The sequence below is a fragment of the Chrysemys picta genome, chromosome 2, assembly GCF_011386835.1.
Source record: "Chrysemys picta bellii isolate R12L10 chromosome 2, ASM1138683v2, whole genome shotgun sequence".
Lineage (NCBI taxonomy): Eukaryota > Metazoa > Chordata > Testudines > Emydidae > Chrysemys > Chrysemys picta.
The window spans coordinates 50147264-50171533 of record NC_088792.1 but is presented as its reverse complement, the minus strand read 5'-3'; the positions used below and the strand labels follow the sequence as shown (position 1 = coordinate 50171533).

The window sequence follows — 24270 nt, the reverse complement described above, 5'->3', positions numbered from 1 at the left end:
AGTTTTGTTGCTTAGTTTCCATTACTATAATCACGAGTGGTTTGGAAAAATTTCCTGGATTTCCTTTCATTTCCAATACAAAAAGTTGTGTGTGTGTATGTGTGTGTGAGTGTGTGATGGGGAGCCAGTAACAACAAACATTCTGGGGTGGGGGAAATATTTCTAAAACTTTTGATTTGCATAGTTTGTTCCCTTGGTTACTGAATTCATGAACAAGCTAAGCTTTCCTACTTTTGGGATACCGTATCTTGGAGACATATAACTGGGTCGAGTGTGTTCTGCAGCAGTGCAATCTAGTCCATATTTGTTAAACAATCTAGAGTAAGTGCAATTTGTACCACAGGCGACTTCTATAATTACTGTGCTTTAAAATGGATTATTTCATTTTCACTTGAAACTGATCTACATATTAACGTATTACAATAATTACATGATTTGTGGTAAAGGAAATGGGTTTTGGCTCTTACAGAAGACTGCTGGAAGCAAGCTGCATTCTTTCAAGTGCATCCATTGGTTTTAGTTTGTGTAGGATATGAAGTTTTGGCTTTTAGGAACTATGTTCCATTAAGCAGGTATCTGCTTTAACCATGATGTTTTCTTCTTGTGTAGGTGAAAACAAACCCACCTGTGGTGTTGAGAGCATATCCAGGCTCCAGGAGCACATTTTGCCATCTGTAGAAACTGTAATGAGATTGTGCGCATTCTGTGTTCCAACTACATTTACACAGTATACGGGATGCTGAAAATACATGAACACCAGGAATCAGAGAGTGCATTCTCACTTTTCAAAACCAAATTTCAATTTCAAATGTCAGAAATGTTGATTTAAGAAAGGATTAAACAGTCACATACTGCCAGCATAATACAGCGCTCATCTACTTGCCAGAAAGGAATTTAATTTGCTTTTGGTTGGAACTTTAAAGGCACATTATGGTGGTGGAAGTTCAAAGATTCATTTTACTCCATCGTAAAACAACCTGAGTAATGCTGTGAAATTGCTGAATTCTGTGGATGAGATTTCACCCTCAGGGACACGTCTGATTCTGCTGATAGCTTTTGATGCTGAAAATGACTGGCAGAGAGAAGCAAACCTTCCAAATGGAATGAAAATGTAGATTTTATTGGAGAAAATTCCAAGACTTGGACTTTGCCACAGTTTGGCTGCTATGCCAGATATTTTCAAATGTACTTCAATGGAAAAAATATGAACAAATCCACCAGCCTTCTTAATCATGAGCCAATTAATGTACTCTGATATATCAAAGGAAATCGGGAGTGACTCCACTAACCTATGGAGTTACTCCAGATTTACACCAGTGAAACTGAGAGCAAAATTTGGTCCACAGGCATTAAATGTGTCCATTTAACATGTTAGGGTGTACACGGTACTTCTCAGACATCGATACTTTGGGCTCCAAGTTATCATCTGACATCTGTTTGATGGCCCATGGGAAACGAGGTGCTGCTCCAAGCTCAGTTTCTAGTGGCCAAGTGTTCTCATCACCAAACCACTGTCACAACCGAGCACCCTTAGCGGCACTCTTCAAAGAATGGCCAGTGAGAACGAACTACCTTTTAGCCAGTACAGGTGGTCTGTCCAGATCAAGGATAACATGCATAGCTGTAGGGCAGTGTTGGGAAACTTGCACTGCTACTGTCTATTCAGTGTTTTTTTTTTTTTTTTTGTGGATAAAGAGAAGACTTTGGTCTCTAGAAATGGAAACTTTTCACTTTTCACTAGCCCTACATTTAATTAAAGAAAATTAATTAAGGGCCAAATTTACTAGTGGCCTCAACTCAGTTCCCATCTATATTCATCCAAGTGAAGACGATCACTTGGGCACACAATCATTTGTGCATAGAAATGATGGAACTTACATAAGCAATCCCCAATTAAGGTGGACAGCTCCAATTCCGCTCCCTTTGAAGTGAATGGCAAAACTTCCATTGACTTCAGTGGCGCAGGATCACACCCTATGTGTATAAATTCCATCATTTGTGTGAACAGGTGATAGGATGCTGAAGGCCCGTATGCACAAGTGATTGCCCTTGTGAATTAATGCTAGTCACAAACAGGCCAGATTTGGAAAATCTGCCCCTAAAGCTACATTTAAAAAAAAAAAACCCTTAGGAAGCGCCCTTCACGTAACCCTTCCTTGTGTACCAATTAACATGGGAATAAAAACTGATGAGCACATATTATTACATGGTAAATTTAGTCTGCTCAGCCTAAGCTGTAATGGGCATTTGTCCTCGTCAGAAAACAACCTACAAATTGCTAAAGCAGCCTTAAGGCTGGAATTGCAAGGGTGGGAGGAGGATACAGGTCAAATAGGCAGGGAGTGGCCAGACGCATCGGGGGACGTATTGCCAGACCAGTGGTACCTTCCTATAGAATGCCTGGCTATAGGCAGTGCTGCCAGCTGTCTGTTTCATGAGTAATGAAATTCAAAAGATGTATACAAAACGAGCAAAAAGGACGACCAACAGTACTTAGCAAAAAGTGTAAATTGGCTCCTTCCTTTCACAGGGGACATGCCAGCTTGTTTTTATTTATTTTGGAAATGAAATCATCATGCAGGAGTTTTTTGTCTTAATTAAAATTTCCTGTTCTTCCAAATACAGCTGTGTGGTGGGCGTGAAAGGAAATTAGTGAGTAAGCTGTGGTGGGACTCTCTTTCCTGGGCACCAATCAGCGGGAATAAACTCACGGGAATTTTTTAACAATGTTGACAGCATGATCCATATTTATTCAGCTAACTGAAGAGAGCAGCAATAACTAAACACTTGTTTTCATGGGGGATATTTGTTAAAATAAAAATAAATATTCAAACCAGCACCTAACTGCCTACTGTACAAAAGAATCATTTTCTTGATTCAATATACTCCTTTGTGTATAACAGCTTAGGGCATGAGCCTGCAGGACTTAATTTAAATTAGACAAGAATTTTGCCTGTCAGGATTGTAGGAATAGCACTTAATTTATGTTTATTCTGAAGCACGATCAAACTCCTTAAAAACATGATTCCATGTTAGCTAGGGGTTTAAAAATGGTTATTTATACTTGTACACATAGTCACACAATTCACACTTATGAATAAATCCACGTAATCTATTTCTAGTTGTCATAGTCATAATATTATACATTGACCTCTGCTACTGGGAAAATGATCCAAGTTTTAGAATATCATTCCCAGGTGGTATAATTTTGTCTAAAAAATTTATTGAGCACAAGGGAAGAACAAACCTTCCCAGTATTTTTTTCCTTTTCACTAGGTTTTGGACCCCAATCACTCCATTTTCAATTACATTTACAGTTTCCAGTCTCTAGTTTTCTGGTCTCCCATGTTACTAAATCACCACTTCAAGCCACAGTGTTTTCTTCCATGCAGTTTGAGCAATGTTAGCCGCCCCCACCCACCCCCTGCTTACTATTGACAAAAAGGACACAAACATTAGGGAAATTCAAAGTAATGGTGCAGCTGTGATCCACAGCATAACTGGGCATTAGAGTCAGACAAAACTGATGATGGCAGAAATTTGGAGAACTATATTCCTTTCCCTTTTCCAACCCCCAATAATTTCATACCTGCCATTTTCTAACATAAATGGCAAGGCAGTCATCATATTTGTGCCAGAGTGAATTTTTGGCACTAAATTATGTTTAACGATTGTTAGATTTTGACTTTTAACCCCAGGGATTACATTGTCACAACAAACTAAAAGTTGAAACTTGAACAGCAAATTACAAAGGTATAATCAGAGAATCACAGAAGTGAGAGGTGGAAAAGATCTACTAGGTCATCTGATCTATCCCCCTGCCAGCACAGGATCATTTTCTTCCTTTGTCCAGTTCAGTTTCTTTATATTTCAGGTAATCGCCTATTGGAAGTTTATTCCGCAGCCTAAAAGATCTCATCATTAAGAAATGTTCCTGATGTTCAGTCTACATACCCTTTGCTAAAATTCGTCCCATTATTCCTAGTTGTTCTCCCTTATGTCCCCAGAACAATCCCAACCTAGTTGGGGCTAAATCAGGCATTTAAGCTACTGCCCTGCCCTGCACCACCCCACAATGACTGTGCACAGCTGCTTGGGGTTTCTGTGTGCATGCAATTAACTTCATCCTCATTATGAGAACAGATTGCTCCCACAGTGAGCTGGCTCCAATCCATGGACCAGTACTGAGGGGGCGTGGGGAGGAATCATGAACTCTGCCTTATCCGTATCCCTTTCTGAAGACTTATTCCCCAGGTGGGCATCAGGAGCAAGTTGTCCCTGCACTCCGCACAGCACTGGACCATTATTGTGAGATGCCCTTGTTTGGTCATACACTGTGGGGAGACTTCCTAAACACCCAACCGCGGGCCAGCCATCACCCTTTCAGCACGTGCAGGAAGCTGTCGCCTAGTCTGTTTCCCATCCATTCCCCCCCCTTAAAAATCCATTCTTTTATTTTCTTGCATGTAACAAAAAATACAACATTGTAGCGGTAGCTCAGGCTAAGAGATCTGCACTTCATGTTGAATGTTTCTTCGCAATGACATTGAGCCTTACCGTGTGAGCAGCAGCCGAAAGGGGTGTACGCTGAACTGGAGTTCTCCTGTGACTGCGATTATCCCACAGGACAATTTGGCCAGAGTATGTTCCACCAACAACCAGGTTGGGGTGAAAACGTGCAAAGCAGACAGACATCACAGAGGACTAGAGCAAAAACAGGGTAGAGAATGAAGGAAAGGGGTCAGTTCAATTGTCAGTCATCTGCCTTTCTGTTCCTTAAGAAGCATGTTATAATCAATACTCTCAGGAGTGCAGTCCTGACCCTGTATTCCCTGCGCACCCAGGTCTTTCCGTGAAGACAAAGGGACCCTTGCAAAGAATGCAAGAATGGCCCCAATATTTGTAGTCCCATGGGTCCTGGAGAAAAAGTGAACAGAGCAGGCTTTAGGCACTGGTGATGAGAAACCACCACCTGAGATACCATATGTGAGATGATGATGGGAAAGTGCCTCCCTGGGCTTCTTTAAAAAAAACAAAAAAAATCCAATATTTTCATTGATTTATTTTCCTTGCTCCCAGCAGGGAGATCCTTGTCCCCCTTGCAACCCTACAGGGAGATCCTGGATCCCTCTTGCACCACCCCCCTCCAGGAGACTCCTGCCTCCCCTCACTCCCCCACAGGAAGAACCAGGCCCTCACTTGCTTGCCCCTCAATATGTTTACCCTTGCCACTGGCTCCTGTGGCACTCTCCTCACTGGATCACTTTAAAGCAAGGCAAAAGATTCTGGGGTACGTTTGTGAGAGAGTGGATAGCCCCAATCCTTTCCTCATCTGGGGGGACATCTAGCTATAGCCCTGGGGAACACCGTAAGTCAGACAAATACCTCTTTATTGGATAACAAATACGTTACACAATACACAGGCTTTGGGGCCAAGAAGGTCCCTTCTGAGTTGCAAAAGGGCTCACTTTCCCTACCACTGTCACTTGGTCTTGCAGGAGCAATATTCCTTAATTTACTGAGGGCTGGATTTATTATTGGGCTGTAGCTGAGGGGGTGTGGAACCAAGACGTGATACCTCCCAAGCTACCCGATAAGCTGCTCTGCAAGGCACTGTGAAGTTGGGGACATGGCTATGGCGTTACTTCCTCTCTGTCCTCTCCAGAATAATGTGCAGCCTCAAGTCTACCAGGGAGCAGTCCCTGCACTCCTCATTTGTGTAAAACAAAGCATCAAGCAAGTTAGACTCTTTTATGGTTCCATTATTCTCTCCTTAAGGAACTATGTTCCATTTCTGATGTCTCTGATTCTGGGTACATAGCCTCCATTTTATGGAAATTGGAAAACAAAAGAATGTTCTGAGAATTCCTATACAATAAAGACTTGGCTTGCAAAAAAAGATGCAAATGTCACTTTCCTCAGACAACCCATGGGGACAAGTTAGCCTAACTGATCGATTGGTTATCGTTAGAGTGTCAATATGACAGTTAATGGTCACAATTATTTTCTTTTACTTTCAGACTGTTTCATGCTAATGGCAACTGGGAAATTACCAGTAACACACTTATCTGTTATATTTTAATGGTTAGATATTTTAAATTGGTGAGAAATGATAAATTCATCCATTGTATTCAGTAATTAAATGTACATAAATTATCATGCTTCAGTTGCACGAACCGAGCTGCCAACATTAAGGTAAACTTTGTTTAAACAAGTTGGTTGCATAATTAGAGACATAGGAATTGCCATACTGGGTCAGACCCATGGTCCCACCAGTCCAGTGTCCTGTCTTTGACAGTGGCCAGCACCAGATGCTCCAGAGGAAGGTGTCAGAACTTTGCTGTAGGTAAATGTGGCATAACTTGTCTTTCAAATTAGGTCTCATCCTGGTCTCTAATAGTAAGAGATTGGCTTAAAACCTGAAGCGTGAGGTGTAATAAACCTTCCAAAATGTTTATCATTAACTATAACAACTCTGGATAGCCATAATTGGGATGAAATAGAATAAACTGAGCTGTCCCAATTAAACAGTTTCTACTGAACTAACACTGATATATCCAATTTATATTCTATAAAGCTATATAACGTGGCTCTAAAATAATTCAGTAGAAACAGTCACAATGAATGATAATATATTCTAGGGATGGCCAATCCTATACATTTGACCTAGCTGTCTCCAACACAGTGAAACAGTCTAACACTATCTCCTTCTCCCTAGTTCCCATGGGTGTTCTCCCTGACCTCTTTGACCTTCTTCCTTCTCCTCTAAAGTTTTCATGTGGTTCTACGCTGTTATGCTTGCCTGTTTTAGCTCACTTTCAGCTGTGCAGGGAGACTAATTATTTTATGGTCAGTTACAGCATCAAGAATGAAGATTTCATCAATTTCAAAAAGGACTCTTAGGCATATAACTTTATATAAAAATATTCATAGTACTACAGCATCATGATGCACTTAAAAATCAAGTATGATTCAGCTGCCATGCAACTTTCACAGATCCCCCAGACGTTATAATTAACAGAACCCTACATCACACATTCTACATTTTATCTGTTCATTTAATGGCTTTGTGAGTTGTTTTAATCAACCCATCACATACTTTATAACTAAGAAGACAGATCTTCTGACATGCAGTGAAATAGCCAGATGATTTTAAAATAATCTGGTTGAACCGCTGGATGTACACCCACAATGGGTGTAAGGCTACACTTATATTTTAAGAAACCTAAATTCAAACAGTCATTCCACAACAAAGTTCTCAGTTTGTCTGAAACAAACTTGGAGATGCTGAAGCGAGGCAGAGAAACCATGCAGACGGTGTATTTTTAAATGTTGTGTTTTCATGGTTAGAATGTTTTTGAATCCAGAATCCCAGAATACACTTGGATGGTGGAGATATAAACTGCCAAAGTGTGTTTTTCATAAAGTTTGAAAATAACCCTTTGCTATGATTCTGACTTAGAAAAAAAAACATTGCTTCTAGTTTTACACATCCTTCCAAAGTAACTCACATTTTTCAGTTGATGAAATGTTCATGTCCTTTTAATTATGTCAGTAACATTTTTCCATTGAAGGGAAAATCCTTTCAAATATTAGAATTTACCAATTTAAGGACCCCATTCTACTGTACTTAATCAGATGATTGTTTCACTGAAGTCAATGGGAGTACCCACATGAGTAAGGGCTGCCTTCATTTAGCTATTTTAAAAACAAAGGGTTCACATCTTAGCCTTAATAGAAGAGAGCTGCAAGCAGGTCCCCTGACAATTTGAGCAAACCTGGGTTTGAGCAGAGCAGCAGAAATCATTCCCAGTGATCCTCCTCTGCCTCCAGAGTGTATCTTGCTTCAAGACTCAAATACTTGGGGCCTGATTTTGCTCCCACTGAAGTCAGTTTTGCCATTGACTTCAAAGGAGCAGGAACCATCTCATGGTCAGTATTAAAATGATAAACAATAATAATTAACAATTTGTTGTGCTTCTGCAATATCTTTCAACAGAGAATCTCTAAGCACCTTCTCAACATTAACCAATGGAGCATCCCAACATTTCAATGAAGTAAGTTTCAGCAATCATTGAGCCACCTCTTGTAGATGAATACAACAGCTAGTTTAATGGCACACCACATCACCACGCAAAATTTTAGGGCAGGAAGGCAAGGAGAATACCATACTGAGCTCCCACTGATGGAAGAATTTAGGCTCCCAAAATTACACAAATTAGGTTATTGGGGTTAACAACTCTACACTCACTCAAAGTGCAGTGGAACATTTTGTGACCACAAGCGGTCAGGGTCTCCAGCAACCCAATGAATACTATCACTAGGGTGGGACATTGTTGCTATAACAGCAAATGCAGTTGATTCAGTGTTATGAATTGAATCATCACCCAGTCCTGACCCAGTGCAAGCCAGAAGATCTGATAGTGTAGGGATATTAAAGAAGGTACTAACAGTGATTCCCCCAAGTGACAGTGACCCCCCCCAATAATTTGTCCCCCACACTTTAAAATCCAACAGTTTCACCAAGTACAAAAATCTCTTGGGTCTTCTGTTAAAACTTGTAAGCTACTGTCTGTAGAAACCATTGATTGTATCTATCCTGTGCAAGATACTTTATTACTATGTAAAACTTACAAACAAGTTAATTGACTTTGTTCTTGAAGTAATTGATACAATGTAAACGAACACTATAAGCCGTTAAGTGACTTTCACTTCATTGTAACAGCAACGGCTCCTAGACCCCCACCCTCTGTGATTAAAGGGCCGGGAATCTCAAATGAATTAGCACACACCCTGAAAATGGTGGAGACAATAAATTAAAATATGGTTAAGATATGGAATGTATGTTGATGAATGCTTGATGTACAGGAATAGTTAGGGAGGTGCCAGCCTAGAAAGGGAGTATCCATCGGCCAAAGAATGTGTAAAGTGGACCACCAGAACCCCCTGAGGGTAAACTGGGATCCACCCCATCACCTGGAAGGATGAGAAACACAAACTTTGGACAGTTTGGAGCCACCAGGAATGTGCCCAGGAATGTGCCATCTGCTGATCGAGTCAGCAACAGCAGAATGAAACAGCTCCCATAGACCAACATAGGAATTAATTCCTATAAGAATGGACTCTCAAGACTGAGGATTTTGAGTATCTGGTTCTGCTGCCAACCTCCAGGAGCATCAGGTGCATCTGACACAGACTCGGCTCCATCCTCATGACCAAGATAGCTGGCCAGTAACTTGGCATGAGCAACTTCTAGGCTGATAACTATAACACCTATACAGAACTTGAATGAATGATTGTGTGAATATATATACGTGTGTGTGTGTGTGTGTGTGTGTGTGTGTGTGTGTGTGTGTGTGTGTGTATATAAGGAATAAGTAGTGATAGGAATAAGTAGTCAAACAACGTTGTTTACTTTTATCTTTTGTTTTATCATTATATTTACAATAAATGTGGCATCTTTGCCTGATCCCTCTTAATAAGATCCTGCTGGTTTTTATTCTATTGGTATAACAATAGGACTGCCACAAAACCTACCAAAACTAAAGATAATACCTTCACAACTACCTTCATGTCTGAGACTAAATGTAAATATAGAGCATGTTGTTCAAGGTGCCTTATTCTGGCTGCCAAACCCAGAATGGCCAACTGAGTTATTGTCTTATTTGAATGAACATAGAACATTGTTCCAAGTATGGCTAATATTATTGGAACAACTGGAAGACCAAAGACACAACAGATTACAAAGGACTACAAAAGATTGTTCCACACTGGACTATTCCAGACAATGTTTTCTAAAAACTACTTTGTAACAATAACACTGGTCTACAATTTTTGAGAAGTCGTCTGCTTCAGAGATAAAATGTGCTATTTATTATGTATTTTGATGTGCTGAATTCAAATATGACAATTAAAACAACTGATTGGCTACTGTTTCTAAGATATTTAAGTTTTTACCTTTTATGTCTATGTATATTGCGTAGATTGTAGAGTTTTAATCCTAAATTGTAAACCTAGGTCTTTTCATGTGTTTATGGTTGCTTTACATGATAATATTTCGCCTGTCCTGTTTATGTAACACTTTAAAAATCAGCAAAAGGGTTATATAAATAAAATTTATTATGAAACAAAAGGCAAAAAACTATTCTGTACATAGTTTAGTCCTATTCAGTGTCTACTCAGTGCTTCTTGGCTTGTCTCTTGTATTCATTAAATGGAGCATCTCTTGTCACTGTCCAGCAATAGTCTGCAAGCATTGATGGGCTCCATTTGCCCTGATAGCGTTTCTCCATTGTTGCAATGTCCTGGTGAAATCGCTCGCCGTGCTCATCGCTCACTGCTCCGCAGTTCGGTGGGAAAAAAAATCTAGATGAGAGTGCAAAAAATGTATCTTTAGTGACATGTTGCAACCAAGGCTTTTGTATGCCTTGAGGAGGTTTTCCACCAACAACCTGTAGTTGTCTGCCTCGTTGTTTCCGAGAAAATTTATTGCCACTAACTGGAAGGCTTTCCATGCCGTCTTTTCCTTGCCACGCAGTGCATGGTCAAATGCATCATCTCGAAGAAGTTCACGAATCTGAGGACCAACAAAGACACCTTCCTTTATCTTAGCTTCACTTAACCTTGGAAATTTTCCACGGAGGTACTTGAAAGCTGTTTGTGTTTTGTCAATGGCCTTGACAAAGTTCTTCATCAGACCCAGCTTGATGTGTAAGGGTGGTAACAAAATCTTCCTTGATTCAACAAGTGGTGGATGCTGAACACTTTTCCTCCCAGGCTCCAATGACTGTTGGAGTGGCCAATCTTTCTTGATGTAGTGGGAATCTCTTGCACGACTATCCCATTCACAGAGAAAACAGCAGTACTTTGTGTATCCAGTCTGCAGACCAAGCAAGAGAGCAACAACCTTCAAATCGCCACAAAGCTGCCACTGATGTTGGTCATAGTTTATGCACCTCAAAAGTTGTTTCATGTTGTCATAGGTTTCCTTCATATGGACTGCATGACCAACTGGAGTTGATGGCAAAACATTGCCATTATGCAGTAAAATAGCTTTAAGACTTGTCTTCGATGAATCAATGAACAGTCTCCACTCATCTGGATCGTGAACGATGTTGAGGGCTGCCATCACACCATCGATGTTGTTGCAGGCTACAAGATCACCTTCCATGAAGAAGAATGGGACAAGATCCTTTTGACGGTCACGGAACATGGAAACCCTAACATCACCTGCCAGGAGATTCCACTGCTGTAGTCTGGAGCCCAACAGCTCTGCTTTACTCTTGGGTAGTTCCAAATCCCTGACAAGGTCATTCAGTTCACCTTGTGTTATGAAGTGTGGTTCAGAGGAGAAGGATGGGAGAAAATGTGGGTCCTGTGACATTGATGGTTCAGGACCAGAAGTTTCATCCTCTTCCTCGTCTGACTCAAGTGAGAATGATTCTGGTGCATCAGGAACCGGCAGTCCTTCTCCGTGGGGTACTGGGCGTATAGCTGATGGAATGTTTGGATAATGCACAGTCCACTTTTTCTTCTTTGACACACCTTTCCCAACTGGAGGCACCATGCAGAAGTAACAATTGCTGTTATGATCTCTTGGCTTTCTCCAAATCATTGGCACTGCAAAAGGCATAGATTTCCTTTTCCTGTTCAACCACTGGCAAAGATTTGTTGCACAAGTGTTGCAGCATATGTGTGGGGCCCACCTCTTGTCCCGATCTCCAATTTTGCAGCCAAAATAAAGGTGATAGGCTTTCTTAACCATAGTGGTTATACTGCACTTTTGTGATGCAAAAGTCACTTCACCACAAACATAGCAGAAGTTATCTGCACTGTTCACACAAGTACGAGGCATCTCTGCTCACTTTGGCTAAACAGAAATGTGTCCCTTTGCAAAAACACTGACAAATAAGAGAGCACGACACTGTATGATTTCTAGAGCTGATATAGGGCAATTTGTTCAGCAGAGTGATGTAAGCTTCGTTATGATTACATCATCCATGACTTCTAGGAATAACATGATGCAATTCATATCATGTATGACGCAATACCAGTTTCAGATTGCATCATTCATTGTTTTGCCTAAAAAGCAAGTACTGTCCAAACCCTGTCATAGATTTATTCATAGATCCAGTCAAAGATGTATTTTAGTCATTTCTGGTTTAAATTGAGATCCATTCCCTTTATAACTCACTTATCCTCCGCCATTCCCAAGTCAAGGGTCGTATATACTGACCCAATAGCATATCTTGAAAACTAGAGCCAATCAACAATTTTAAGCATCATTTTTGTTCTCAGTGACCCAGAATTAGTAAAGTTTGACTACATTTATTTCAGAAGCATTTTGGCTGTACAGCAGTGTAATATAAAGGCTAAACATTGTGTAAATCTTGTGCTGGAACCTGTGCCATCAATAGATTATTACCTACATAGAGCACTACAGACTGCAGAATATTGTGGCATGAATGTCAATGAACTGAAGGGCAAGTCATGTGTACACACTCATACACACTTTATGGCTATGGCATGTGCTCTAGATTGTGCAAGTTCTTATGTGGCACTTGACAACAAAATTTAGTTGATGTTTAGTGACCAAGAAAGGGGCATAGTACATAGTAATGTTTTCTGGGTCTATTATTTTTCTTACATTTTCAATAGATTATTTAATGTCTTAGGCAGCCATTTATGGGCTAAAATAATGCAGGATTCAGCTTCGGCATATTTTTCAATTCCTGGATGCTGGAAATAAATTAGAACAGATTTCACATTATTTCCCCCCATAAATAGATCTGTGAGGCTTTATTTAAACTTTTTTGGGGTCTATGCAAATACCCCTATTTTCTGATTTATTTGGTTCCCAAGGATGCATGGCCATACTATGCATACCTATCATTTTACATATATTCATTCCTCTCACAAGCATGAGAGAAAGACAATTTAACTGGTGTCTGAAAACAGTTACAGACAGGAAAACTGAACCTATTTTACTCAACCCAGAAGTCTGCCATTTAAAAGGCTGGAAGTTGAATTGTCGTAGACTGTTTATTTCTGATTTTATTTATGCAGAGTAGTTTTTCTTATTTTTTTCGTACCCAATTCTAGAGAGTAGATAATAGGAGGGAAGGATGGAGAGTTTTGAGAGAATGTAATGTGGACAATTTACCATATGCATATAGTACCTACTGTGACAGAGCCAGTCCAGTGGGGTACAGGAATCTGGTAGAGGGCAAATATACTGGTCACTGGATAAGTAGTTTTCTGTTCCCTGAGTGACCAGAGCAGGGGCTGCGCTAGAGTAATCAGGAACCTGATAGAACCAGTTAAGGCAGGCAGGCTAATTAGGACACCTGGAGCCAATTAAGAAGAAGCTGCTAGAATCAATAAAGGCAGGCTAATCAGGGCACCTGGGTTTTAAAAGGAGCTCACTTCAGTTTGTGGGGTGAGTGTGAGGAGCTGGGAGCAAGAAGCGGAGAGTGAGAGGGTGTGTTGTTGGAGGACTGAGGAGCACAAGGGTTATCAGACACCAGGAGGAAGGTCCTGTGGTGAGAATAAGGAAAGTGTTTGGAGGAGGCCATGGGGAAGTAGCCCAGGGAGTTGTAGCTGTCATGCAGCAGTTACAGGAGGCACTATAGACAGCTGCAGTCCACAGGGCCACTTACAAACTACAACCATGTTTTCTTGACCAATACCTTCAGTCTCCATAGCCTGAGATTTGAGCCAAAACATTCAGATCTGAACTTAGATCTGACTGAGGGCAAGTGGGTGTTGAATAATGGAGTGCCCAGTATGAAATCTGTTGGAGAGAGGGTTACTTTTTTAAAATAAGGAAATGCAGTGGTGAGGTGAGGGTTATTTTTTCAAAACCATTCTGGAGTTCCTCTTCCCCTTCACTCCATCCTCTATCCTGCGCTCTCAAATTTTCATGTGCAAATTTTCAAAAACGTACGCCAATATGCAATCGACTGGGTTTTGCTTTCTGGATATTGGTGTGTCTGCTATTCGTTCCAAACCACTGCTATTGGGTTTTGTGACTTGCACTTTAGGTTCCCATCCATATCTCAAAGATGAACCTTGCTGCTAGGCCCCAGAGTGGTGCTGCTACCTGACTTGCATTCCATCATGCCTGTTCTATCACATAAGAGAGTGTGGACTGCTCTCACAATTGCTAGATTTGAGGGTTCCGGTTAGCCCAGGCTCCACTGGGGTTAGAGAACTGCACAACTGAATGGGAGGCTGCAAGCACTGGTTAGAACAAACTAGTACATTTGCTCACAACGTTTTAAAACTTCTGCCTGAGGCTATAAACATCAAGAGCATTATGGGAAACTTAATTTAAGAAATAAAACATGATATGGTTGTACTATAGTCACAGCAAAGTGCAGGCTCCATTCAGACAAAAAGTTATACATACCTTTCAATAACTGCGGACTAAGGGAGCAAGGTGCCACACCCTGGCACCTATTTTACCCTGGACGCAGAGGGAATGCTACAGAGACAACAGGAGTGGCAACTTGTTCAGATGTCTTTCTTTCCTGATTCCACACCACTGCACTCAATTTACACAGGCCCACGATTCTCTTTAAGTGGCTGGCAAAGCTGTTTTTTATTTTAGAAAATTAATCCAGCCCAGTTTTGGATTAGTGATGGCATATCCCCTTAACCACAGATGCTCAGGACAGACAGTCATTTGGATTTTCCTGACTGGGAAGCCTGACCTCAGTACCCACATCAGATGTGCATGGGGCCATAGAGACTGACTGCCTACTCTCATGTCCATATATTTAGATGGCACTGTGCCCAGCCACCAGTTGAACAATTTCACTCAGACATGGGTGCTAAATAATAATGACTTTAAATGGACTACAGTGACTGCATTTTGTGAGGTCTCTTGTGCAGGAAATCATTCCCCTAAAGCAGCACCTATGCTGGTGCCAGGTGCCTACATTTGATGACATCTGATGAGAATGTCATCAAAAGAATATTTCATGAGTGATCAGAAGGGATATAAGGAGCTCACAGGTATTTCTATCTGCCAAGAAGCCAGATTATATTGCAGCAGGCACCTAGGAGACCTCTGAAGTCTATCTAGTATAGACATGCATATGTGAATGGGCATCACTGCCTGTACATGGGGTCAGGGGAGGCTAAGTTTCCCCTGGTGCAGCTGGCACCCTGCCACCGGACACCTGGGCTGTGGTGGCCCCACCTGTGCATTGCTTCTTCCCTTCCCTGTTCTGCCCCTTCTCCAAGACACCCACCACCTGCTGCTGCCTGATAAGTCCCTCCTCTCCTCCACTCCACCCCCACCCTCTCCAGAGGTCCCCGCCGCTCATCACGTCCCTCCTCTCCTCCACCCCACTCCCCATGAGACTCCCTCCGCCTGTCACATCCCTCCTCACCTCCCCACCTCTGTGAGACGTTCCTGCCTGCCAATCACGCATCCCTCCTCACCCCCCGTCCCCGTAGGCTGAGCAGGGCCTCAGGCGGAGCAGGGGGCAGGGCCCGGGGTGGAGTGTGGGCGGGGCCATGGGTGGAAGAGGTGGGACAGGGAGCTAGCCTCCCCCAGGGGAAGCTTCGTCCCAACCCATGTGCCTCTAGGTACCATCCTGAAGGTAATTCCACAAAAGATAGTACCAGGACACAAAATGAATAACAAAGGAGTGCTACAGAGCCCAAGATGCATGTCATGTATTGCATGTCATATGCAAGTATACTGTATTCTTGAGGAGGTGAATCCTATTCCTTGCTTGAGACCCGGTGACATGAACACTCTTCTATGGCTAATGAAGGGATACTAGAGACACATTTGGACCCTCAAGGTAGGCAACAAAGGCTGTCCATAAACAAAATACCCACCAACCCAGATACCAAATAAAATCCTTCTCCCAACCTCTCCCTGTCTTAAAGGACCAAGGATTGAAAAGCAACATAGCAAGATCAGATCAGATCAGTGATTCATCTAGTCACCAACAGATGCTTCAGAGGAAGGTGCAAGAAACTCAGAGTAGGCAATTATGGGATAATCTTCCCCTAGAAAAAGTTTCTCCTAAACCTTAATAGTTAGAAGCATGAGAAGCTGTTCCCCTTTCAAGCCTCTTACTTATTTTTAATATCAACTATTATAATTTTGGATATGTATGTTATCCATATAAATGTTTAAGTGTCAGATTCTGCAGAGATAGGGCAGGAACCTGGATCTGCGGGGTGTCAGGCAGGCAGCCACCACCTCCACACTATTACCCAGCAGCCATAGGGTATGCCTGCATACACTACCATATAGATACTGTGGAGATAAATACCACAGGAAATACCTCCTCAGAAGGCCAAACTGACAGCTTCTCTTGTCATCCCCTATTGGTCCAGGCACCCTATTTAAACCCAGAAGTTTCAGGAAGCATCTGTACTACAAGGTGGGCTCCTCTGACAGCTGTAGTGATGGACCTGCCACTTGGTTTGGTCTTGGACTTCTATCCCTGGGTTCCAACTCCTGGTTTCTGACTCCAGCTCTGGCCTTTAGTGCTGCTCCTGGCCTCTGACTGACACTGTTCTGTCCAGTAGGCCTGACTGTCCAAAGCCCAGTCATGACACTAAGCCCTTTTTTAATCCTACAAAGCTCTTGGCTTCAATGCCATCTTGTGGCAGTGAGTTCCACAGGATAATTCTGCATTATGTGGAAGAGTCTCCTCTTTCCTCAGTTTGGAATTTGCTGCCTTTCAGTTTTGCTGGATGTCCCCTTGTTCTTGTATTAGAAAACAGGAGGACTAGAATTTCTCAATCATAGAATTCACACTGTGATCAACAGAAGTCCTTCACAAGATACAAATGCAAAAAAGACAAGATATGAACTGTGGCTACAAGGGGAGATTTCTCCCCTTAGCATTCAACAACATACCTACTGAAAACCATGCCCAGGAAGACTACAAGCTTGTCTACATGAGGAAGTTAGTGTGCAGCAAGCTCTTGTGTGAATTTACAGCATGCAAGCTACTCCAGAGTAACTCTCCATATGGCCACCAGTACTGCACATTAGGCTAAAGCGCACAAAAGCACTTTCATCATACACTACGAGTGTCCACATTGGGAGTTAGTGTGAAGTAGCTAGTACAGTGGTTCTCAGCTAGAGGGGGGCCATGAGCAGGTTTCGGGGGGTCTGCCATGCATGGCCAGTGTTAGATTCACTAGGGCCCAGGGCAGAAAGCCAAAGCCAAAGCCTTGCTCAGCCAGCCTGCAGCCTGGGACCCCGAGCCCCAACACCCAGGGATGAAGCTGAAGCCTGAGCAACTTAACTTCATGGGGCCCCGGGTAATTGCCCTGCTTGCTACTCCTTAATACTGGCCCTGGCTTTTATATGGAGAAAAACAGTTGTTGTGGCACAGGTGGGCTGGGAGTTTTTATAGCATATGGGGGGAGTGGGGGGGGGCAAGCTCAGAAAGAAAAAGGTTGAGAACCCCAGAGCAAGTACACTCTAAATTCACACTCTAGCTTGCTATAAACTAACAGACAAACCTTGGGGAGTTTATCTGTGGTCCTCACCTTCCTTAAAATGCCTATGTTGCTTTGCAATATGAAACTGAACTACCCTCCTCTTGATGTTATGCCCACTGAATACAGTGGAAAACCTGCATTGACTTTAATGGTGCAGGATCTAGACCGGAGCTGAGCAAGGTGGTTTCTTCCTCAAAACACACTTGGCTCTTAACAAATAATAAAAATGCTTGGATAGTATAAGCTAGAAAGATACTGGAAAGTCTCCAGTCTCAAAAGATGATGTGATGGACCAATTGATGGTGGGAGAGAGAACAGTTTGCTTCAAGACTACATAATCAGTTATTGTACCATGCTGAGCAAAGGGCAGAAGAGGCAGCAATAGCTGTGCGGTCAGTTTTCTCAAACAGTTCTGAAAACATAACCAAAGAGACAAGCAAGAAAAATTTCGCCCTATACAAAAGAGTCTCTGTGCTATGATGCGTACTTGAAAGTGCTGATTCTTAGGTTGTGGAAGCCTTTAATGCAAAGACTCTCTACATTCCCCCACCTCTACCCAGGGCCGGCTCCAGCTTTTTTGCCACCCCAAGCGGCGGAAAAAGAAAAAAAGAAAGAAAAACCCGATTGAGCTGCCGCCAAAGTGCCACTGAAGAGGAGGACAGGGAGTGAAGGACCCGCCGCAGAACTGCCGCTGAAGACTGAAGGGGGCTGATTGAGCTGCCGCCAAAGTGCCGCCGCCGCTGACCCGGACGTGCCCCACCCCAGCAACTGACGAACTGCCACCCCTTTCTATTGGATGCCCCAGGCACCTGCTTCCTTCTCTGGTGCCTGGAGCCAGCCCTGCCTCCACCTCCCTGTAAGGAACTGTGAAATGGCATCCGAAAGGATTTTGCACAATTATTTGTGGTATCAGAGGAAATTCAGATTTTACTAAAAACTAAATAAAAGCAGCTGATATCCTTTACATATTTTTTAAAAAACAAACACTTCTTCAAACCAAATGTCAGAATCCCATTTAATTAAAAAAGGGAAGTTTATACTTGGATATGGCATGTGTTGACATCTATCCCTTTGATTTACAAGAGTATGGACTGGAAGGAACAGACTGCTTTATTCAAGAGAAAAAAGGAGGGAGGGGGCCCAATTTGACAGGAAAGAGTGTAGGTTGCATTAACTTCAGTGCTTGCTAAAACATGAAGGATTAATGGCAAAAACGGAGGGAGGAATTGTGAATGTCTCCAGTTTAGGATCTTCAAGAATGTTTGGGGTTTCTAAGAATGTCTCACCCAACCACATAAAAGCTACAGCAAGAGACTCAGCCACACGACTACTCTAAATCCAAAGCTGGTACTGCTCCATTTCTACCATCAGACCAACTGACTTGAAATGTAGCCACACATTCAATTTATTTTTATTGAAAAAGTCCTAAGTCCTTAAAAAAGATGCAAACAGCACGTCAGGAAAGTCAGTTGCTTCTCAGAGAGGTTTACAAGGCAGGTATGCAACAGCTCTGACATCCAAGAGTATTGTATTGCAGCTGTATTTGAGCACAGTGGCCACGTTTTAAAAAAGGCATCCGGTTTTGTACCTATAAATTCAACTAAGGGCACAAATCTGAGGTTTTGCACCTTAAGCTGTGTGTCTGCAGGTGCAAACCATGTAGTTAAAGGAACACGTCAGATCTACGCCCACAAACTGCTCCTGCGAACAGGGAACCTGAGCTTTAGCTCTTTTAAAAATACATTCCTTAATGGTATTCAACATCATAAGCCAAAGCTACGAAATAAGGGCACAACTGTAAGTATGCAGTCTTTTCTGAACATCATTCTGAGATTGTTAGTTTGAGCAGCATTGAGAAATAATCATGAGAACTTCTTACAAGCATAGCACATCAAGACAAGTGTGTTTTGCACCTTACTTAATTGGAGATTGTGCTTAAAAAGCCCATGAGGCTATTGAAGTGCTTAATGTTAAGCATTAGCTTAAGAGTTTTACCTAATCAGGACATGTGTGCTCAGGATCGAGCCCTTAATCTCTCTGTGCCACAGTTCCCTATTTGTTAAAGGAGGAAGATAACACTTCCTTTGTTTATCTTTTTAAGTAGTCCATAATCCTATAAATGGGACTCCTCACATGACGAAGTTAAGCACATGCCTTGGTATTTGTGGGATTGGAACCTTAGATTGTAAATTCTTTGGGACAGGGACTCTCTATCTGCCTATAAACTGTCTCGCTCAATAAGCCCTCAATTGAGGTCTCTATGCACTACCATAATGATAAAATAAAATAATGCATAACATTTACTCAGCCCATCAATAAGGAAAGTCAGACACTTAGAAGCGATTTGTACCCTGAATAAACGGAAATGCTTTTGAAAAGAGTGGGCAACATTTGCTGCTGACTTACACATTGAACAACCTTTTAGAAATGGGGAGGGTTGCACATGGTATATGGCAAACCAGTGTATTTAGTTTTCCATTGACACTGAGTCTGCTGCCGGCAGTGGCTATTTTGGTAAAAAGTGACATCAATTGTATGTCATTGGCAGTATGGGGACCCAGTGTTAGAGAATATAAACCTACTTCTGACCTGCTTCAATACTGGCCATTAAAAAATATGTCAAAGATGTAAACAAAATGCTTTAATGATCACTTTATGACTGTCGCACTAAAACAAACAGAAAGTATTTATAGTCTCTGTAAAGCACTGCATGGCCACACATTGATCCATTCATGTATTCATTTAGATTTTGATTTAAAACAAAGCAACTCCAGACCAATAGGTGCCCATCCAAAGCTCTGGGCACCAGTGACACAATTTAAAAACACAATACTAAAGGAGCTGCAACATAAATCATCCAAAGCAGCAGCCCATCCTCTTCTCCCAACCCTACCGTACATTGTCTAATTGACAGTGAGAAGCCAGCTTTACAAAAGTATTTTGGTGCCTAAAGATGCAGATAGGCATCTAGTGGGAGTTTTGTAAACCTAAATACCTGTGTAAAGCTGCTCCTAGATCAATACAAATTAAACAAATGTCTTTTTTAAAGCAACATGGCTGTCAGCAGCCAGGGACTCAGCAATGCCAAAAAGCATTGACACCAAATGCATTTCATAGCTAATTCAAAGGGAGATGTGCATCTTACCTTTGAATTTCTCTAGACAGTTTGCCAGAGAAGATGTGTACAGCTCTCTTTACATGTGCTGGTAAAGCTCTTCATTTCTGTCATGACATATTTTATTGAACTGGGCTTCTAATGTTAAAGGGTTAAATACAACACAGGTAGCTAAAAAGGAAGGTCCTCGGCCTGTCAATGAACCCCATTCTATCCTGGTGGGACCACCCTCCTTTTAAGTAAGCGGTAATTCAATCTGTATGTTACCTCAGTTGTGTTTGGGCTTCATCCAAGTTAAGAAAATCAGTGTGATAAATTATAAAGAATTGTCTGCAATAATTCACAAAGGGCCCATAACTGAACTGAAACAAAAGATCTTAAGTTTGATTTTATAGCTCCATTTGAAATGCTTTACTCTTCATTCCCAACAGGTTATAAAGAAATATGAAAATTCTTTGTTTTTTTCTACTCAGCATAGCTGCTTAAAGACAAGGTCTGGTGCAGAATTTCAGGGCCAGTTTGATTAAAACCACTGACAAATACTGTAGCAAAATCAATCCCACATTCAAAAATGCTACTTCCACTAAGACTTGAAAATTATATCTATTTTCATCCTTATGTGCAGACCCTGATTTATGTAGTGAATATATATTTAATATAAGTAAAAGCTGATGATACAATATTAAATAGATACCTTAGTTATCCTCTTCCTTTACCTCTACAGCTCTCTTTTTCAAACACCACAGAATGCACTGTATTGAGTGCCAAAAGTGTTCTAAAAGATACAGTATATTTATTTTTGGACAACTTTTTAAAAGGGGCCTCCTGTGCATGCTCAAAGTCATACTTACATTATTTGCGAATTACCTGTGCCTGCAGGTGATAGAATTTACAGAACATGAGCAGCACCCATTTGTACAGAAATGGGAGGAGTTCAAGTTAGTTGACTTTGGTCAAACCTGTTCACTGTCAGATTTGTTTATTCACCAAAGACTTAGTGATAGGAACATTTTATGCATTGTTAAATAAAGAGTCAGTGACTCATAAATTCAAACATTCCAAGGCTAAAAGGAATCATCATTAGTCTGACCTCCTCTATAACCCAGGGCATGGAACTTCCCCCCAATAATTCCTAAAGCAGATCTTTTAGGAAAACATCCAATCTTGATTTAAAAATTATCAGTGATGGAGAATCCACCACAATCACTTGTTCCAATGGTTAATTACCCTCACTATCAAACATTTACATGTTATTTCTAATCTGAATTTGTCCAGCTTCAACTTCCAGCCATTGGATCATGTTATACTTTTCTCCGCTAGACTGAAGAGCCCATTATTAAATATTTGTTCCCCATGTAGTTACTTACAGACTGTAATCAAGTCCTTAATGTCTTTGTTAAGATAAAGAGATTGAACTATTTAAGTCAATCACAGGTTTTCCAATCCTTTAATCATTGTTGTGGCTCTTCTCTGAACCCTCTATTATTTATCAAGATTGTTCTTGAATTGCAGACACCAGAACTGGGCACAGTATTCCAGTAGCAGTCATACCAATGCCAAATATAGAGGTAAAACTACCGCTATTACTCACATCCCCTGTTTATGCATCTCAGTATTACATTAGGTTTTTTGGCCACAGTGACACATTGGGAGCTCATGTTAAGCTGATTATCCACCATGCCCCCCAAATCTTTTTCAGAGTCACTGCTTCCCAGGATAGAATCCCCTAATCTGTAAGTATGACTTACACATAGGGCCGGCTTTAGGACCTGCGGGGCCCGATTCGAATACCCGGTCCGGGTCTTCGGTGGCACTTCGGCGGCGGGGGGTCCGCTCCGCGTCTCCCCCGGCCCCGGAGCAGACCCCCCCACTGCCAAAGTGCTGCCGAAGACCCGGAGCAGACTCTCGACGGGTGAGTAAGGTGCGGGGCCCTCTTAGGCACGGGGCCCTCTTCGGTGCGGGGCCCAATTCCGGGAAATCGGGGGAATTGGCCTAAAGCCGGCACTGCTTACACACCACATTTCTAGATGTATACATTTACATTTAGCCTTATTAAAATGCATATTGTTTGCTTGCATCCAATTTACCAAGCAATCTAGGTAACTTTCAATCACTGACCTGTCCTCTTAAATATTTATCACTCCCTCAATTTTTTGTCATCTGCAAACTTTATCAGTGATGATTTTATGTTTTATTCCAAGTTTTTGATAAAAATGTTAAATAGCCTAGGGCCAAGAACTGATCCCCGTTGGACCCCACTGGAAACTTACCTGCTCTATGACTACTCCCTGTTTACAATTCCATTTTGAGACCTATCAGTTAGCCAGTTTTTAAATCCATTTAATGTGTGCCATGTAAATGTTATACCATTCTAGCTTTTTAATCAAAATGTCATGTGATACCAAGTTAAACACCTTACAGAAGTCTGAGTATATTATGAAGCACTAGAATGGGTTACCTAGGGAGGTGGTGGAATCTCCTTCCTTAGAGGTTTTTAAGGTCAGGCTTGACAAAGACCTGGCTGGGATGATTTAGTTGGGGATTGGTCCTGCTTTGAGCAGGAGATTGGACTAGATGACCTCCTGAGGTCCCTTCCAACCCTGATATTCTATGATTCTATGTCAATATATTACCTTTATCAACCAAATTTATAATCTCATCAAAACAAGATATCAAGTTAGTTTGACAGGATATATTTTCCACAAACCCATGTTGATTTGCATTAATTTACCCTCCTTTAATTCTTTTTTAATCGAGTCCCATATCAGCCACTCCATTATCTTACCCAGGATTGATGTCAGGCTGACAGGCCTATAATTATCCGGGTCACCCTGTTAACCCTTTTTAAAAACTGGAATATTAGCTTTTTTCCACTTTTCTGGAACTTCCCCAGTGCTCCAAGACTTATTGAAAATCAACATTAACGGTCAAGTGAGCTCCTCAACCAGCTTTTTAAAAACTCTTGGATTCAAGTTGTCTGGACCTGCTGATTTTAAAATGTCTGACTTTAATAACTTCTGTTTAACATCCTCCAGACATACAAGTGGAGTGGGAAAATAATGTTATCACCACCATATGATGAGATGGTATCATCTGTTTTTCCCCAAATACAGAACAGAAATATTTATTGAACACTTCTGCCTTTTCTGCATGTTTATTGATAATTCTACCATTTCCATCTAGTAATGGACCAATGCTTGAGAGGTGCATATCCAAAGTTGCACAGACACAAATGGAGGCCAGGTTGGGGCCACTTTGAAAATATAGCTCTTCATACATTTTGTACAGAATGAACCAGATTTTAAAAAGTATTTTATTTTAAAAATCTGGCCCATTGTAACCTTTAGGAAAAGCCTGATCCAAAATACACTGAAGTCAATTGAAATGTTCCCTTTGGCTTCAATAGGAGTTGGATTGGGCCCTAAGTCTCTGGGTGTATAAATAAATATAACATGTTGTTGATCACTGTCAACTGAATGAGCTCATTTGACACTCTCCTAAAGTATTCCACCATCTCCTTCCTGGACAAAAGCTTGAGTAAACAGATGCCCACTTAACACTAGTCCCCAAAAGTTAACAGAGTTGGGCTTCATCAGATCAACAGGAGTAGCAAATTCCACACTCAAAATGACAGTTACAGAAGCACTAACTGATCTTAGCTGACATAATAG

At 41.5% G+C, this 24270-nt stretch overlaps 1 protein-coding gene across 9 annotated transcripts in view; it reads right to left on the bottom strand.

The window, feature by feature from the left end:
• DYNC1I1 (dynein cytoplasmic 1 intermediate chain 1) overlaps window positions 1–24270 on the bottom strand; it is a 316422-nt gene that overhangs the window by 52312 nt on the left and 239840 nt on the right. For all 9 annotated transcript variants that reach the window (XM_065587000.1, XM_008163430.4, XM_065587006.1 and 6 more), the window contains 2 exons: window positions 4558–4704; window positions 626–739 (listed from right to left, as the gene is read on the bottom strand). In XM_065587000.1, coding sequence (XP_065443072.1) covers window positions 626–739; window positions 4558–4704 — 261 coding nt within the window. The remainder of the gene's footprint in view (window positions 1–625; window positions 740–4557; window positions 4705–24270) is intronic.